We start from the raw sequence: 12,320 nt of genomic DNA on the forward strand, positions 1-12,320 counted from the left end.
TATCCTCTGGGAACCCCAGCTACCTGTGCAGTTGCCTCCGCTCCGATCTAGCTCGTAGCCATCGTCACAGGCACAGCGAAACATCCCTGGAAGGTTCTGGCAGGTCCCAAAGACACAAATGTTCTGGAAGGTGCATTCATCAATGTCTGTAAAAGAAAGAGAGGACTGAGAACAATTCTGGGTCTAGTCTGCATGCACCCCATACACTACGTGACCAGCTCCATCATTTGCTGATGCTGGATATGGAAGCAGGGGCTTAGCTCAGCAGTTTTCAGATGGCACCTTTTTCTGAGAACTATCGAGAGTTCATCCGCTCATCAAGCAATGGCCTGGCTCCTGTCTTAGGACCCCTGGGGTCTGCAGAAGTCACAGACTCACCTGGAAATTGCTAATCTGAAGCAGACAACCATGGGGCCAGAGGAAAATGGCTGGCTGAAACCTGCTGCAGCGCTCCCATTGTCATGAGTAATGGATGAGAGGGGCTGTGAGGTCAGGAAAATGTCAGCCCATGCTCATGAGGCAGGGCTGCGTTCTGGCCCTGGTACTTTTTGAAGAGACTCCCTTGATCTTCTACATACCATGGTATCAAACTCAGGCTCCCCTCTGAGACAGTGAATGTGACAACTCTAGAGCCTTACACCTCTCCCTTGGCACCAGAGGATTAGTGCCCAGCTCCAGGTAGCAGCTGTGTGTGGAGGCCCTGGATCTCCTAGGGGATGGCAGAAGAAGCCTTGTGCTACAAGACTCTGAGCTCTTACCTTGGCAAGCCTTGCTGTCCTCTGTGGGGTTGAAGCCCATCTCACATTCACAGCGGTAGCCTCCTGGCGCATTCAGGCATTGCCCATTCTCACAGAGGTTCACATTGTCTGCACATTCATCCACATCTGGGAGGGGATTTGAGTATGAGATGCATTCAACATTGTTGGAAAGGCCACAGCTCTCACCCACCCACCCCAGAAAATGCCCATGCACCTCTACTTTCTAGCTTATGCCTGTTCCCCAGAATCAAGGGCATTTGGGAGAGACAGCCCTGCAGAAACAGGATGGAGGCTCTTGGGTTTTTTCCTTATGACTTTTGAAGAGGGACCTGATGCAGGTACTTGTTTTGAAAGGGCCCCTGGTCCCATATCAGATGCTACATCTCCATGCATATTGTATCAGGTCTTGCAGGTCTTGAAAAACCTCGCGATATGCTCTTGGGGTAGAAGACCTATTTTGATAGGACCCAACAGATAACCAAGAGTACAGGGACTGTGTGATCCCATGACTACCTGAGCAGGCTGGGATGGAGAGAATACTAAGTTTAACTGAATAGGCTGAGACGAGAGGACCCTACAGGTAATCGAGAGGGCTGAATTGAGGGATCTCCCAGGTAACCAGCAGGCTGGATTGGTCTTAGGGAATACACCTGACAATCACAGATTTGTTTGCCTCTTAGAGAATGGGGTGGATGGAGGAAGTCTCTTTTTCATAACTCTGATACCAGACAAAGGCAGCCTTAGCCAGACAATGGTGAGACAATTTCTACAGCTGTAGAGGAGTGAGGCAGACCTGGAATGGAGCATCCTGGCCTTGCTCTTGCTGTTTGAAAACCTGAGGCTGCGTTCCATACCTGAGCAGGAAAAGCCATCCCCGTTGAAGCCCTCTCGGCATGCACAGCGGTAGGAGCCTGGTGTGTTCACACAGTTGGCATTCAGGTTGCACTTGTGTTCTTCAGTGGCACATTCATCCAAGTCTGGGGGAGCAAAAAACCCAGTTAGAGAGTTTCTACTTGCAGCTTTGCCTGTATGTTATGGTCTGGACCTTGGAAAGCCTGGGCTGTGCATCATAATTCCCAGTAATACATCCCTTACTGGTAAGTGGAAACATCTAGGAAGATGCTACAGTACATGGACACCTGTATGACCCATGAAACACTGACGTACATGTGCAGGCATGCATATGTTGTATGTGTGAACATACATGCACTTGGAAAACTGTAACTGCATGTATAAGCCCGTAGAACCCCCAAGTGCAAGTGGCTAGGGAATATGGAAGTCTCCTCCACACCTTGGCTGGAACTTACCATTGCATTTCAGACCATCTCCAAGCCAGCCTGTGCGGCACTTGCACTTGAAGCTCCCAGGTACATTGATGCATGAGGCATGCATGTCACAGTTGTGGGCTCCAATTTCACACTCATCGATATCTGCATAAAGGAAGAGTGTCAGTCCTGACACATCCAGGTTTCCTTGAGAAGGGAGGGGAAGCCTATGGGCTGGTATCAGCCTGAACACTGGACTCTTGTGTTCATGGGTATGGACCAGGCTGAACTAGGAGTTTGCTTCTTTGAGTCCCTTAGGAAGGGTCTATGCTCACACAAGATTGATCTCCAGGGTGCTTACAGGGATAGACAAGGCCTATTGAGAGGTAAGTCTCTGGGACCCTTTGGGATGGATTGGGGTGACAGAAAACAGGCCGTTATGTTGTTAGTAATAAATTAACAGGATCCAAATTTCTGGTAAGAACAAAAGGTGAGCAATCTCCTTGGTTTAGTACCTTGCCAATCCCTGCACTCTTACAGGGAAATACTTCCAGCAGGACTAGCCAAGCAAAACATCTGAGTACTTGGATGGTGTCTCTCTAGCTGGCTGATGCTTTCAGGCCCAGACAGTGGTCCTTCAACACTGCCTGGGTCCTTTGCTCCTAGGTGCAGCCCATGTCTACCTGCCAGGAGCCATGGCAGCAGGCAGACTCTAATGCCCAAGCTGGCTTTGATTACCATAATGGGCCTGACTGCCTAGCTGACTCCAGATACCTACATGCGTATCTGCTTGGATATAAGCAGATGACCTCTTAGTATTCCTTAGGCTACTCAACAGGAGAGATGCCTCTTTGTGTGGCTCCTAGCTCCTAAGCCTTGTTTGAATCCAAGTCTAGCTCCTAGTTTCTGGTCCCTGACTGTGGGAGCCTTCCTTCTCACTTCAGTTCAGAGCCCTGTCTTCTGAAAACTGTCCCCTGCCTTGTAGCTTTAGTTCAGCAGCTGTCCATGTCCTTGTTCCTTACAGCTACAGCCGCTTTCCTCAGATGCCCTGGCTAACGACTTCAGTCTGAATGCCAGCTTCCTGCTAACCCCTCTGACTTGTGACTATCTTGGTGACTACTCACATCTCGGTGCCTCACAGATCTCAGTTTCCTGACCCTCCTGCTCTTGATTCCTTGTCTCACGACTTTACTTTGGACCCTCATTGACTGCCGTATGCTGGCCATTCCCAGATACTACCTGTGCAACCAGTGGTTCCCTTCTTGACGAAGTAGCCAAGCTGGCAGTGGCAGATGAAGGAGCCCTTGGTGTTTTCACATTCCCCATGAAGGCAGATGTTGGGATTGAGGTCGCACTCATTCACATCTGCATAAAAAGAACAGTTTAGTACTCTGCTCCTCCCCAGTGTTAGTGCCCCAGGTCTGGGTTGCAGTTTCTCTCTCCACTGGACGCTGGCTTGGCACTACAGTTCAGTGATGGAGCTTGCCCATGGACATGAGGGAGGGTCATTCTCACCAATACATGTTTTCATGTCTAATGAAGCCATGAAGCCATCGAAGCAGAGACAGCGGTATTCCCCAGGGATGTTGGTGCACTGGCCCCCATCACAGATGTCCGGGTTATCCTCACATTCATCGATATCTGCAGAGGGAGAAAGGAAGGGTGCCCCTGTCCTAGCACATATACTACATCGGTGGAGGAGAAAAGCTCTGGTAGTCCAGTGTGGGAGCATACTCAGTAGTTCATTAGGTATAGGAGATTGCTGCATATGTCACTGAGCCAGAGGGCCCATGTGCAGGCCGGTCGGTATCTGTGTCCATGGGGGAGGCTGTAACCCATGAGGAGATGTCACGGGGGAAGCAAACGTTGCAAATGGCAAGACATCAAAAGCAGTGGCTGAATGCTGGGCTCCGGCTGCACACTTGATGACCCATGGGGAGGTAGAAGTGCTCATCCCATGTGTGGGACAACACTATATCAGTGTGAACACAGGGCTGAAAGTGAGGCCTGTGTGAGGCAGGGTTGCTCATCAGTGTAAATGGCTATGTGCTGACAGTAGCATGAGTTGGATGTCCCTATGTGCTGTTCATGATCCCTCAAGACAAGGCATAAAGATGTTGCCTTCCAAGCCACAGGAAATCACTCTAGAATAACAGGAGGCAGTAGTGAATCCTGAAACTCCTCTACAGCCTCTGTGCCATCACCAACAGGCAGCCACGTTGTCCACTCACCTGTACACGACCTCTTATCTGGCATCAGTGCGTAGCCCTCACTGCAGCTGCACTGGTAGCTACCCTCTGAATTGGCACAGTGTGTATCACAGCCGCCATTCATGATGGTGCACTCATCAATATCTGCATTAAAACAACCCTTTGTCAGTCACTTCCCAGAGCTGGGGAACATACCTCACAGGCAGAAGTGGCTGAACACGGTGTGTGCCAGCACATGGCTAGCTGCACAGGAGAAAACACTCAGGCTCAGAAAGCAGCTATGCAGATAGATAATACCTGCCTGGTGGGCTTCAGGGGACACGACTCACAGGAGCCCCAAGGCCCTGAAGAGGAAATGCTTTCTTCATTCCCATTGGCTGCTTTACACTGCATTTCACAGGACACCATCAAGTGCTAATAAATGCTTTACTGGAATTCACTCCCAGTGACTGTCCTGCCCAAGGGAAGATACCCATCCCATCTCCCTCCTGAATGGGGTACTTATTTATACCATTTTAAATGGAGTGAAAGACAGCTTCTTGTTCTGGCTCCAACTGGGTGATTTATTAGTAGCTAAGGCTGAAGGTATTATTGTGATCACCATCGCTGCCTTCTTTCACGTACTGGCCACAGACTCCTGAATCGAGCTCAGTTACTTCTGGGTACATCACTGAAAGTAAAGCAGGGGGACTCACCAACACAGCCCTGCCTGTCTGGAGTGGCCTGAAAGCCCGAGTCACATGCGCACTGGTATGTGCCGATGACATTGACACAGCGCCCATTGCGGCACAGGTTATCACTGAGAGAGCATTCATTGATATCTGGGTTAGAGAAAAAGGATTAATCAGTGTACAGGGCACTGCTTGGGTATAACCCATCCCTCGGTGCTGCTGAAGAGAACTTCAGCTTGTTAATAATTACTCCAGTGGTGTCCCTGTACTCCCAGACCTGCCTGCCCCACCCCTTTTTGCAAACTTACCCAAGTTCCTGGCCTTCTTCCTTTGCTCTTCTCCAACAGCTCCCCAAGGAGCGGAGGAACTAGGCCAGTCCCTCATGTCTGCCCACCTGTAGCTCCCAGGTTGTCATGTCTCAGCTCTCCCTGTATTCCTACAGGGCACTTCCCTGCGCTCTCCAGTTTGCAGCTCCTCCCAATTAACATTCCTGTCAAAGCGCTAGGTACTATTTAAACTCCCAAACAATTAGAACCGGAGGATCCTAATCCTGATGGATAGACCTCTATCAGATCCCTGCTGTAGCTCTGTACAGCATCAGCTTGATTAACCTTTGCTCACAGACCTCTTCCTAGCTTACCCTCTCTGCTCACAGTGCTGTCACCTAGGCAGTCAGGATACCATCCCTTACTCACTGCCCTCTCAATCAAGCCTTAGGGACAGCAGGTAAATAAAAGGAAGCTCTGGGAGTGACCAGATCCTTGGGCCCAATCCTTGCAATGCAGAGTATCCTCAATTCCCCAGTGACCCGAGTGGGAGTATAATGTACCCAGTGTGGGCTAAGGATTAAGCACACAGACGGTAGTACATGGCAGGGGTACAAATCTCTGGTGAACTGGCTCAGGTCACAGGCTCTCCTGTGGTTGCTAATGGTGAATGAGGAGGACCTCCTACAGTCATGCCCAGATCTATTCTATCAGCTCACCTACGCAGGCATTGCCTTCAGCGGTTAGCTCATGGCCTGGGGGGCAGATGCATTCAAAGCTGCCCTCATTGTTGACGCAGATCCCACCGCGGCAGAGCAAGGGGTCCCGCTCACACTCATCAATATCTGCAGAGACAAGGACTCAGTCAACGCTACATTTCAGCTGCTGTTTCCATGTAATGCATTACAGTAACACCAAGGACCATCATCCCAAAAGCACCACCGAAACCAGGCAGACATTCGCCTTACAAATTTGCCCACGTTATCAGAAGATAAACAGCAACACATCTGAGAACCTAGAAGAGGCCATGTTAGGAATCTGGAGTGAATTTCCACTCATTCATGGAGTGGAAGGTCCCATTTTGCAGGGAGACCTTTGGCTCCTGACTCCCGTGCTTTGCACAGGCCTCGTTGCATACCCACTCACAAAACTCCTCTCCTTAGCTGGAGCGCTGAACAAGGAAGATTTGGGGTCGAGCCAAGTTTTGCTGGAATTCCAAACTAAATGCTGCACACATCTGTGCCCAGCCCTTCTAGTCAATGCTTGAGCTGTGTCAGCAGAACAAACACATTAGCTGAGATACACTAGCAGTAGCCTTTATGCAGAATGGCCACACGAGCGATTCACAGCGCACAGGCCCTGCTAAATGGCTTAGCTGGCACTTGGGAAGTGCCGCAGGAGGGCTGCAATGCACTGCAGAGACTTACAGCAGTGCTGTCGCCAACCAGAATCTCCAACGCGCACTTGTCTTGGATGGCAGAGTGACACCGTGCCCACAGGCCCTCATTGCTTGTGGCAGGACACAAAGATCAGTGCAGAGAATGCAGTACATGCACCAGCCTCCTGACATCTCAGCCTGATCCTCCCACTGATTTCCATAGGGATTAGACTGGGATCCAGACTCTTTCTATACCAGTGATTCTCAGCCGGGCTGCTGCAGCACCGTGGGGTGCTGTGAGATCGCTTTAAAGGTGCTATGGTACCTGGCCCCAATACAAGAACACAAGTTCTCTCCTCTCTCTGTCCTGTGCCCCATGCTGCCCCTGCCTCCCACAGACCAGCAGTGCCTGTAGCTGCTCCTTTGGGAACTGCTGTTGTTGTGCTTCCTCCCTCCCCTCTCTCCGCATAGCTCCAGTGCTAGTGGCCCCAATGCTGTGAGCAGCACAGTCTGTCATTGGGTGGGTGGACAGGTGGATGTAGGGATCTGTAGCCATGCTTTTCAGCCCTTATCCCACTCCCCGCCCCCACTCTTGGGCCTATGGGAGAGGCTGCAGGGGCATATAGCTATAGTTGCTGGTGTGTAAGACCTGGTTGAGCAGCTTTGATGGCAGGAGCTACTCTTGCCCCTTCAGCTACAGATGGGGTTGGAGGGGCGGGGGAGGTGGTCAGGAAAGGGAAAACGATGGGAAGAAGAGGGCAAGGTGGGGTCAGGTTTTGCCCCCATTGCCATGACTGGTACCAGCTCGATGAGTGGCTCTCAAGGCCCCCCTCCATAACTTGTCTGAATTTAGATTCCAGCTCACTGATTCTCCACTGGGGTGCTGCTAAATTCAGAGACATTATGGAGGGAGCCTTGAGGTTAAAAAAGTTGAATACCACAGCTATTCTTTGTGGTGGACGGTGCCACATAGGGGAGCAGCAGTTGCACAGACTGCAGGATACACCCCTGACCTGAGCAGAGAACTGGTCCCTCAGCCTTCTCGCTGGGCTGGTATGAATGTGTTTTGTGAAGCTGACAGTGAAGCTCTGAGCAGGGGATGGTGCAGTTTTGCATTAATCCCTTTGAAAGCCGTTAAGACTCAGTGGGTGGGGCAGAGAAAGGGGAGTGAAATACCCGTCTGGTAGGAAGGCTCGACTCTGAGAACAGCCTGGGAGCCGTTTCCCCCGAGGCCATGACTGCAAGGACAATTACGAATCCCACAGCACAGACAGGCTCCCAAGCACCAGCTAGTATGGAGGATTGGCCTTGCATCTTAAGGAGATTTTGAGAAGAGTCTCACTGCTGCCATGAAAAAAGGCATTTGCTTAAACACGACCTTGTCTCAGATGGGAGAAATAGTTTCTTCTCAGCAGAAATGCCTGGGATAGATGGGAAGTTTAGCCAAGTAAGGCTTCTGCTGAGACATGTACCGCCCTAGACACAAGCAGGTCAAGGCTCTCTGCTTATTGGCTCCTTGCTTGCCTCCGAGAAGCCTTCTCATCCTTGGAGAGTCCTGCAGTGCCGTGTGTCCAACAGATCCCAGAATCCAGTGCAGCGCCACTGAGCTTCACATCATCTCTTCACAGAGGGTCCTGGACAAATCCCAGCCTGAGATTTTCCAGGTGTGGGAAAGATGTTTCTCTTTTCCTCCAAAAATGCCGGGTGGGAATGATTAAAATGTGGGACTAATTCTGCAATTCCAGGGAGGGAGAACTGAGTGCCTGAGTGCTGACTACAATGGGGATGATGAGCCAAGCTCTTTCCCATGGGTGATCTCACTCTCTGGACGCTCCCTGCTCTTCGCCTTTCTGTCCACACTAAGCTCCTGACATAGTTTCAGCAGTGCTCTCCACAGCAGAGCCAGCTGCAGCCAGGACAGACTGCCTATGTGACCATGGCCAGTAGGAACAGCGGGCTGGTTAGGCCCCATTGCTTGGCACTCTCCCTTCTTCATGGGAGAGATGAGTGATAAAGGGAGGGTACGAGGAAAGGGAGCCATACTCATTCTGCCAGAGGCTTGGCACTGGGACCCAGGAGACTGGTCTTATCCCTGCTTCATGCTGAGGGCTCTTTGGAGAGTCACTCACCTGGGAAGAAAAGTGACTATCCAAATCTCCTATGTAAGGGAGTCTTGGTGCACCCTGTGCTCCCCTTCCACAATGCCCGGACTACTGTATAGCCCAGTTCATGGAGGGGTGGCCAGAGTACCACAGTGCTTCTGCTAGTGGAGCCTAATGGACAGGAGACTCACCACAGCCTCCTTAGAAGCAAAAAACCCCAAAACCAAAACCAAAAAAAAAACCAACAAAAACCCACAAGGTCCCAATCCTGTAAGTAATTTGCAAGCAGAAGTTTCAAGGAGTCACTGGTGCTCAGCTGCAGTAGCACAGCACTGCATAAAAACCCAGGAAGCTAGTTAATTAGACAGGCAGATGTGAATGTGGTCTGTAGTGCCCTTTCATGTCCGGGCCCAGGGCTGGGTGCTGAAGTGGTGGAAGGGATGATACTGCCTCATCACCTCCTGGTGGTTGGCAGAGTCCTTGCCCTGCCAGGAATTTTGTCTTACCCATGCAGTTCTTCATCATCATGAACCCGCTCTCATAGCCCTCGAAGCACTCGCATTCAAAGCTGCCTGGTGTGTTGATGCAGGTGCCATGGCCACACAGGTCTGGTGAGATGCGACACTCATCGATATCTGTAGGAAAAAGAGTCTCAGTCTGAAAACACAGCAAACACCTGAGCTCCAGGACAAGTTGCAGGCATTGCTGTGTACTAGACTTAGACAGGGGGAATTAGGGTCTCGGCTGTGGCTGATGCCTGAATGAGGGAATGAGCCCCTGGGTCTGGACAGACTTGTAATGGCTGCTGGAGATGGCTTGCCTGGGGTCAGACATATCATATGAGCTGCCTTCTGTGCAGACGCAGATTACTGCAAAAAGGAGAGCAAGAGGGAGAGCTGAAAAGAGCTCTTCAGGGCTTCTGCTTGTGCCCTAGGAGGTCTCCCAATGTGGAGTCTTGCCCCTAGACTCTGGTAAATCCTGAGGACAACCTGTCTGTTCAGGGTCTCTTGCGCTCTGAACATGAAGCTGACAGTGTGCTTCCCCAGCATCACTACAGACAAAAGGCAGGCAGCACAACTCACCCCTCCCAGCAGAGTGGCCTGGGGGCCAGAACAGGTACTGGAGAGGGAGGGAAAGGGCTCTTCTCCCTTACCTGTGCAGTTTCTCTCCTCAGCATCCAAAGCAAAGCCATTGCCACAGATACATCTGAAGCTGCCAATTGTGTTTCGACAAGTCCCATGAGTGCAGAGACCAGAGAAGACCTTGCACTCATTCACATCTGTGGAAAGCAGGCACATCGTCAGTAAGGAGGCTTCCCTGATGACTCTCAGCTACAGACTCCCAGGTCAGGGGCTGGGTCCTGCGAGCACGTCTGCAGCAAAGAACAAACTGGCACCCAGAGAGATCAATTGTTCTCTTACCTTTGTAGAAGGGTCTGCCTGAGAGTACATCTCCTCTGTTGGCAAAGCCTGGCCCCCTTGGGCAGATGGCCTTGTACTCACTGGTGCCAACTCTGGGACATTCTTCACAGTCAATGCCCCAAGCTGAGCCCACAGAACAGCAGCATACGTCCATCCGGTACTTCCCAGGCAGGGGCTCATTGCACTCATCCTCATCCCACTTCATGTAGCACTGCTCTACACGCACATCTGGGGAGACAACAGACCTGAGACTCACTTCAGTGCCTAATACCAGACGAAGGCCACCTGGGACTCCTCTATTATTTGGGGCAGTTCTACAGTAAATCTCACACTGGTGGGACCCTTCCAGGGATCTCTACCTGTACTTCAGTGGGCTGACAGAAGACAGTGAGCTCCTTACTTCACATCCCTACCAAAGTCCGGTCCCCCTCTACTCCTGTCTTGCTGTGCTATGACCTGTCCCTGGGCTGGCCCTCTTCAGAAGGGAATGGAACAGTCAATGCTCCAGAGAAGAGAGAAAATGATGAAAGGCAGCAAGAAATTTAGGGGTAGGTGTCCAGGCCAGACAGCTGGTCCTCTCCTCATAAAAGAGGTTTATAATAAATAAGGGCAAGGAGGCCATGCCATGTCGTGGTGGAAGCGTCCCTTCATTATCCCAGTTAGGATGGATGGCAGAGAACTGCTGCTTTCAAGATTCTTCACTAGAGGACTTTTTTTTGGTGTCCTGGTTCCCTTGGAACAGCTGGGTCCTGCTTGTGCCCCTTTAAAACAGGATCTGTCCCTAGACAGGTGAGCCAAAGACCCCGTATCGCCCATCCTGTGCTTCCTCAAACCGAAGCTGGCTGCCCAGGGAGCAGCCAGTACCTGCCACAGTGGCTGTTAGACAAGGTCAGTGGCCCCATGGCTGTAGTGTGATACTAATGCCCTACCCCACTGAGTCTCAGCTGGGTGCTATGAGATCCTTTTAGGGGTGGTATACCACCCTGCCACCAGGTGGAAGTGCCCTGACGTGCCTCTGTTTCCAAGAGGAAATGTGCAGGGCCAGATCACTGGCCTGAAGTGAGGTCACAGCAGTGTAATGAGTGGGCCCTAAGTCTGCAGGCCTTGACTTGAAGAAGATGTCCCCAGGTCCCCTCCTCCTGTTGGTTTGCGCCCATGGGCAGGATTTCTCATGCCCCCTTATGGTTCCCCTATACTGTGTGCAGCTCAAGAGGGACCCTCAGGTTCCCACTGGTCAGGGATGGCTAGGGAGGCAGCAGGTGCTTGGGTGCTGCAGAGGGGGTACAGAGAAATGCATAGAGCAGGCAGAGAAGGACAATGCACTGGAGCAAGCTGCATGGCGGCATGCAGAGGGGACCTGCATGCAAAGGGCCCAGGATGCAAACCGTATTAGTCATGCCTCCGGGAGGTTAGCTAGCTAGCATACATTGCAGCAAGTACCAGCCTTGCCCCTGCTGGGCTCAGCTGGGACAAAGCAGCACTACTCCAGACTTCAGTGCTGATTCCCCCAGCTGGGAACTGAGACCCTGACCTGCTCTCAGCCTGCTGTGTGCACTGGACTCTCAACTGCCAGCTGGGATGCTTGGCAGGCAAGGACCAGTTGGCATTGGTCCTTGGATGCAGAAAAGCCTGCCTGGGCACCCCAGTCTGGTTTCCAGTTTCTCACTTGCCCAGCTCTGTGGCTCAACTGTGACAAACTTGCCTCCAGCTTGGACATGCCATCTTCCTGTCTCTCGAGAATCCCATGAGACACCTGAGAGACCTGGGGAAGGTCAGGTGAAGGAAATACTGCTCTCTGCAATCACAAAGGACCAGGCACAGATTGTTTCTCTTCATGACTGTCTACAACTGACATAATGGACAAATTTATTTATACAGAATGTGCATATTAGTTGTTACGCACTGTAATCAGAGAATCATAGAAACTTAGGGTTGCAAGGAACCTCAGGAGATCATCTGGTCCACCCCTCTGCTCAAAGCAGGACCATCCCCAACTAGGTCATCCCAGCCAGACCTTAAAAACCTTCACCTCTCTAGATAACCTGTTGCATTGCTTCACCACCATCCTCATAAGAAAGCTTTTCCTAATATCCAACTTAAACCTCTCTTTCTGTAACTTGAGACCACTGAACATTTATAGACATACTTTTTGGTCCCACGACATGCTGGAGATCCACCACTTCAGATCCTCTGCACGTGAGCTGACACGCGCTGCGCTGCATTGCTAGCAGTTGTATAAGCGGCGAAAT

The 12,320-nt window shown here is 51.3% G+C and overlaps 1 protein-coding gene across 1 annotated transcript in view; it reads right to left on the reverse strand.

Moving 5' to 3' along the window:
• Positions 1–12,320, reverse strand: part of FBN3 (fibrillin 3) — a 262,268-nt gene that overhangs the window by 46,234 nt on the left and 203,714 nt on the right. The window contains exons 24-35 of the mRNA XM_090027836.1: positions 10,072–10,299; positions 9,804–9,929; positions 9,157–9,285; positions 5,890–6,015; positions 4,929–5,054; positions 4,255–4,377; positions 3,539–3,664; positions 3,263–3,388; positions 2,066–2,188; positions 1,613–1,735; positions 759–884; positions 24–146 (exon numbers count right to left, since the gene is read on the reverse strand). Of these exons, the coding sequence (XP_089883962.1) occupies positions 24–146; positions 759–884; positions 1,613–1,735; positions 2,066–2,188; positions 3,263–3,388; positions 3,539–3,664; positions 4,255–4,377; positions 4,929–5,054; positions 5,890–6,015; positions 9,157–9,285; positions 9,804–9,929; positions 10,072–10,299 (1,605 nt within the window). The remainder of the gene's footprint in view (positions 1–23; positions 147–758; positions 885–1,612; positions 1,736–2,065; positions 2,189–3,262; positions 3,389–3,538; positions 3,665–4,254; positions 4,378–4,928; positions 5,055–5,889; positions 6,016–9,156; positions 9,286–9,803; positions 9,930–10,071; positions 10,300–12,320) is intronic.

This window comes from Crocodylus siamensis, chromosome 14 (genome assembly GCF_052110815.1).
Source record: "Crocodylus siamensis isolate JL-2025a chromosome 14, ASM5211081v1, whole genome shotgun sequence".
Taxonomy (NCBI): domain Eukaryota; kingdom Metazoa; phylum Chordata; order Crocodylia; family Crocodylidae; genus Crocodylus; species Crocodylus siamensis.